The sequence below is a fragment of the Urocitellus parryii genome, chromosome 4, assembly GCF_045843805.1.
Source record: "Urocitellus parryii isolate mUroPar1 chromosome 4, mUroPar1.hap1, whole genome shotgun sequence".
Taxonomy (NCBI): Eukaryota; Metazoa; Chordata; class Mammalia; order Rodentia; family Sciuridae; genus Urocitellus; species Urocitellus parryii.
The window spans coordinates 2,402,552-2,407,578 of NC_135534.1; the positions used below are offsets into that span (position 1 = coordinate 2,402,552).

General features: G+C 63.5%; 1 protein-coding gene across 3 annotated transcripts; it reads right to left on the reverse strand.

Moving 5' to 3' along the window:
* Positions 1 to 2,649: 2,649 nt before the first annotated feature.
* Positions 2,650 to 4,597, reverse strand: Cdkn1c (cyclin dependent kinase inhibitor 1C). 3 transcript variants are annotated; one of them, XM_026411287.2, is made up of 4 exons: positions 4,369 to 4,597; positions 3,488 to 4,191; positions 2,824 to 2,959; positions 2,650 to 2,734 (listed from the first exon to the last, which is right to left on the reverse strand). In XM_026411287.2, the coding sequence occupies exons 2-3, from the start codon at positions 4,179 to 4,181 to the stop codon at positions 2,829 to 2,831; spliced, it is 825 nt and encodes a 274-aa protein (XP_026267072.1). In that variant the 5' UTR covers positions 4,182 to 4,191; positions 4,369 to 4,597; the 3' UTR covers positions 2,650 to 2,734; positions 2,824 to 2,828. The 3 variants fall into 3 exon arrangements, with proteins under 3 accessions (XP_026267072.1, XP_026267071.1, XP_026267073.1); XM_026411286.2 differs by having other exon boundaries at positions 2,651 to 2,739; XM_026411288.2 differs by lacking the exon at positions 2,824 to 2,959 and having other exon boundaries at positions 2,654 to 2,739.
* Between the last annotated feature and the right edge of the window lie 430 nt (positions 4,598 to 5,027).

The window sequence follows — 5,027 nt, forward strand, 5'->3', positions numbered from 1 at the left end:
CCCAGCAGCCACCTCCCCTGGCTGCAGCCCCCCCAGGGGCTCCCTGCTGCCTAAAGACAAAATCTAACCTTTGACCCAGCCCAGGAAGGGACTGGATACCAGTACCAGAGAACAGGAAGGGGGAGGCCGCAGAGGCAGGACCCAAAGCACACTCTCACGCTGAGTCACGTGAGAGTGAAATGTGTGCTGGCCCCACAGCCACCAGCAGGCCCGCTCAGGCTCCTGGCACCAGGGCTAACTCCGAGCACCCCTCAGCCCCGCTTCTCCTGCCTCATCCTGACCCTCAGACTCCAGCACGCACCCCAGCCTCCCTCTGTTCTCTGGGGGACTTCCGGGAGCACCAGCTGGAGGCCTACCCACCACTGCCCAGGGAAAGTCCCTCCCAGCAGCACCCCTGTGGACAGCAGGCCCACTGTCTCTCTGCCCAGCCAGGTCCACAGGACAGGACAGCCTCTCAGTTTTACCCTGGATGCCCAGGGAGCGGGGCCAGGCTGCCCCACACGGGTGTTAGCGGCGAGCCCTCTGCCACCCTGGGTAAGGACTGGGGCACATGCTCATCCTGCTGTCATCAGCAGCTCACAGGAAAGAAGGGCTTCCCAGCAGTGCCATGGATGGTCACCGTCCCCATGATGGTCTTCATAAGTCACGGGACACCAGAGCTGGAAGGCACCTCAGACATTCTCAGCCTCACAGGAAAACGGAGGCCCCAGAGACTGAGATTTCCTGGGGCCGCCCGGGCCAGAGTCACACTGTGACACACACAGGGCACAATCACCATGCTGCTTCCCTATGGAGGGTTCCTGCTGGAGTAGGAGTTGCACTGGGAAATGGCAAAGGCCGTGCCCACCTTTGTGTCTCCCACAGCCCTCCCTGTTTTTGAGAAAGCCGGGGTCAAGTAACATCGAGAGGCAAGGCAGCAGGAGAGCACCCCAGGTCCCCAAGCCCCAGGGCCAGGGCGGTGAGAAGCAGAGAGGGGGCAGAGGCTGACGACCCTTCCTATGGGGGCTTCTGCAGAGCCTCGTCAGTGGACCTGAGACAGTGCCATCGGGATTCTGTCACCACAACAGCCACTCACTGGGGTCACCCTTAGCTCCACTGCCTGCACTACAACTTGTCCCCCACTTCAGAGGACAGGGCTCTGTTCAGGCCACTGGGTGGGTGTGGGCCCCTCTCCCCAGGTCTGCTCAGGTGTGATTCCCAGGCCACCACAGGCCAAGGGCTTCTGAAGGCATCAGGGCCTGCCACTTGGTAGTGGTGGGAGCCTTTCCTGGGGCCTTTCCCAGGGCCTGGCCCCAGCAGGGTCTTGGGCAGCTGGGGAAGGGTTAACTGACCACCACCCACACATCTTGACAATCCCCGTCTTGTCCGGTGCAGCACGCAGCCCATCATGCCCACTGCTCACCCTTCCCACCTCAGGGCACCAGCAGAACCCGCTGTGGGTCTGACTTTGCTGTGTCCCATCACCCTCTCCATTGTGAGCCGATTTTCAGAGGTTTATAGGTCAGCTATAAAAAAATAAACTTCCCCTTTTGAATCAAAGGGAGCACTTGGAAACCAGGAGGCCATTGCTGTGCCCAGCAAGTGTGATGGGCGCAGGTGACGGCGGAGCCTTGAGTTGTCCCACCCCGACCTGTTCACAGGCCATACTCCCCTTGTCATTGCCCTGCTTTTCTTCCACCAAGGCCATAATGTGGCCCATTCTTGGGGTACCCTGTCCCATGAAACTGGGGACAGTTGGGGCTCCACTTTGAGAAGGACCCGAAGGACCCCAAGGGCACTGCAGTCAGCAGTGTAGGGTCTTGTCCAATCCCTGCAGGTACCCATTAGTGGTTCCTTGGAGCAAGGGAAGGCATCAACTGGGACATCTGTCTTCAAGCCCAAAATGCAGGGCTGAAGCTGGTGAGTGTGCCAACCAGGAGGAAGCCCCTCCCTTTTCAACAGGCTTTACTCTGCCAAGGGCCAAGTGTTTGCCGCCGCCCCCCCCCCCGTGTTCTATGTCCCCAGCTTTGGGGGGGCACGATCATAAAAGCACAGTAGACTGGAGGTGCAGCATTTTTGGCCTCTTTATTTAGAATTTGACGGATGTGGAGCTGGGGCAGTGGTACAAACGGCTCGGGAACCATGTTTAACAGATTTGTCTTCAAGTTTAAAATACAATGATTATAAAAGAGCAAAAGCGTGAAAAGGCTGCAAGCTAGGTGCATATGTGTGGCAGCTAATTTGTGAGCGACCCCCCCCTCCCCTAAAGCCCGCTATTCAATTTACATTTGTGGATAACTGAGAAGGATGAGATATAGTGCCTTTGGCATGACCAATGACCGGGCAGGGTATGGTGGAGATGCCCATGCCCGGACATAAATAGAACATATAAGTTAGTATAACTTTTAAAAACTTTTTGTACAAATATACATGGGTTTTTTTCTTTTTATCCTTTTTTTTTCTTTTTTCTCTTTTGTACTTTTTTTATACTTTTCTCTTTTTTTTGCAGAGTTTCAGCAGAGATTAAACATTTTATATAAATGACTCTTAAAGCTTTACACCTTGGGACCAGTGTACTCCTGTGCAGAATACATCTTGATATAGAGACGTCATTACACATTGCACACGTTTCAGATTTTTAAACACGAAGCCAATCGCTGCTCTGCGGCAGCCGCCGCGGGTTGCTGCTACATGTACGGTCCCAGCCGAGGCCCAGCTGTCTTCCAACATCCGCCGCCCAGGAATTCTCAGGGCTCTAAACTGGAAAGGAGAGGGAACAGTGAGCAAAGACTGCGGGGACCCCGCGGAGTGGCCCTCCGCGGCCCCCGGTGGCGCCGGACTCACCTAACTCATCGCAGACGCTTGCGCGGGGTCTGCTCCACGGCGCCCACCCCAGGAGCCGCGCTAGCAGAGGGACACCCCGCAGGGACATCGCCCGACGACTTCTCAGGCGCAGATCTCTTGCGCTTGGCGAAGAAATCTGCTGGCGACATCGCGCGGCGGATCAGGGCGGGGTCGGCGGGAACCCAGAGAGGGGGCCGGGAAAAGACTCGGGGCGCTCGGGCTGGGGTGGGGGCGCCGTCCCCGCCCGCGCCGAGGTCCGCGGCGGGTCAGCTTTGTTTACGTCGCCGCGCAATGTGCTGTGTAAGCATTTCCCCTTGTCCCGCGGCCAAGCCCCCCGGGGCTGCCGCCGCACTTAACCCCCTCGGCGCCGCGATTTTTGCACCCGACGCGCCCGGGACAGACTCCTGCGGCCGGGGCCGAAACCCTCGCTCTGACAGGGTCGGGACCGGGCTCAGCCCCCCCGTCGCGCTCTCTCGATCCGCTAGAGACTACCACCGACCAGCGAGGAGGGGCTGCGGACTCAGCCGCGCCCTTCGCGCTGCGGGCCCTTTAATGCCACGGGAGGAGGCGGGGACCAGGAGAGGCCCCCGAGGGCTGGGGAGAGACCGGCCGGCCGGACAAAGCGGGGCCGGGCTGGACCGGGGCGGGGCCGCCAGATACTTACCAGAGATGAGAGGCCCCGACAGCTTCTTGATCGCCGCGCTGCTGTTCGCTCCCGCTGCAGCGGTGCCGGCCGCGGGACGTCCCGGAATCCCCGCGTGCATCTGGTCAGCGAGCGGCTCCTGGCTGCGCTGGTTCTCATCTGGCTCGGCGCCGTCCTGGGGCGCCGCGTCCGGGTCCGGCTCGGCGTCAGAGGCCAGGTCTGAGGCCGAGACCGTGGCCTGAGCTGGTGCCGGGTCCGGGTCCGGGACTGGGGCCGGGGCCGGGTCCAGGACCTGGGCCGGGGCTGGGGGCGGGGTGGGCGCCGCCGCCGGGGCGCTAGGTGACTCAGGCGCCTCCTCGAGGCCGTCGACGGACTCAGTGGCCGGCGGCTCAGGGGACGGGATGACAGCCACGGCCACCGGGGGGGGCCGGGGCGCCAGCAGCAGGCGACAGCGCCCCACCTGCACCGTTTCGCGGTAGAAGGCAGGCACGGACTCGCTGTCCACCTCGGTCCACTGCAGGCGCCCAGGGCCCCGCAGAGGCACGTCCTGCTGGAAGTTGAAGTCCCAGCGGTTCTGGTCCTCCGCGTTCAGCTCCGCCAGGCGCATCTGCAGCTCGCGGCCCAGCTCCTCATGGTCCACCGGCCCGAAGAGGCTACGGCAGGCGCTAGTGCGCACCAGTACAGGATAGGTCTCACCGCTGACGAGGCGCTCCATCTCTGCTGTGCTGTGGAGGTACACGTCGGACTTGGCCAGGGGCTCTGTGGCCCCGGGCAACGAGAGAGGAGAGGGGAGCGAGAGGAGGAGGAAGAGAGGCGAGGAGGAGGGCGGAGGCTGGGCAAAAGTGAGACCCCGCGAAGTAGGGGTCTAAGGGACGCGACGGGAGTGCGGGCGCGGGGACTACCTGGCTGGCTGGTGGTGGACGGCTTCCACGACTGGTTCGCTGGTCCTGTCCGGCTGCGGCCGCGCCCCCTCAGAGCTGCCTGACTGCTCGCTTGCTCACTCGGGCCTATTCGGCACCCCTCGAGCACAGAGCACTTGGCCTGTGGAACGCCCAGCCGCCTGCGCCCCCTTTATACGCGCGGGCCCCACCCCCGCGCGCGCGGGCCCCGCCACGATTAGCATAATGTAGTATTTTCAGTTTCAACAACACGGCGGCGATTGGCCGGAGCCGCGCCGCCCCGCCCCCCGCAGCCCGGCCCCCGCGCACCGCCCCATTGGCCGCGCGCACACACCCGGGGACGGGCGGGGCGCGCGGCCTGGCGTGGCTGATTGGCGGCCCCGCGAGCGCGCCGCAGCCGGCGGGGGCGGGGCGCGAGTTAAAGGGCGCTGCGGGCGGTAACGTGACACCGCGGCGCCCCGCCCCCTCGCCCCATCCCCCCCGCCCCCTCTCCCGCCGGCTCCTTTGTCTGCAGGCGGGGGCTGTGGGGCGGGGGTGGTGGGGCGGCGGCGCGGGCGCCCCCTCGGCGAAGCGGTGGGCACCGTCCCCCGCGGGCCCGGCGTCCGGCCAGGTCCCTCGGGCCCCTGCTGCCCGCGATCGCCACTGAGCCTCCTGTGCCAGCT

What these genes read in the sequence shown, in the direction of transcription:
- Cdkn1c (XM_026411287.2), bottom strand. Translation starts at nt 4,181, where the DNA reads ATGGAGCGCCTCGTCAGCGGTGAGACCTATCCTGTACTGGTGCGCACT. An exon ending in GTCGGGGCCTCTCATCTCTG is followed by an intron (nt 2,960 to 3,487) that starts GTAAGTATCTGG and finishes TGTCGCCAGCAG; the next exon opens with ATTTCTTCGCCAAGCGCAAG.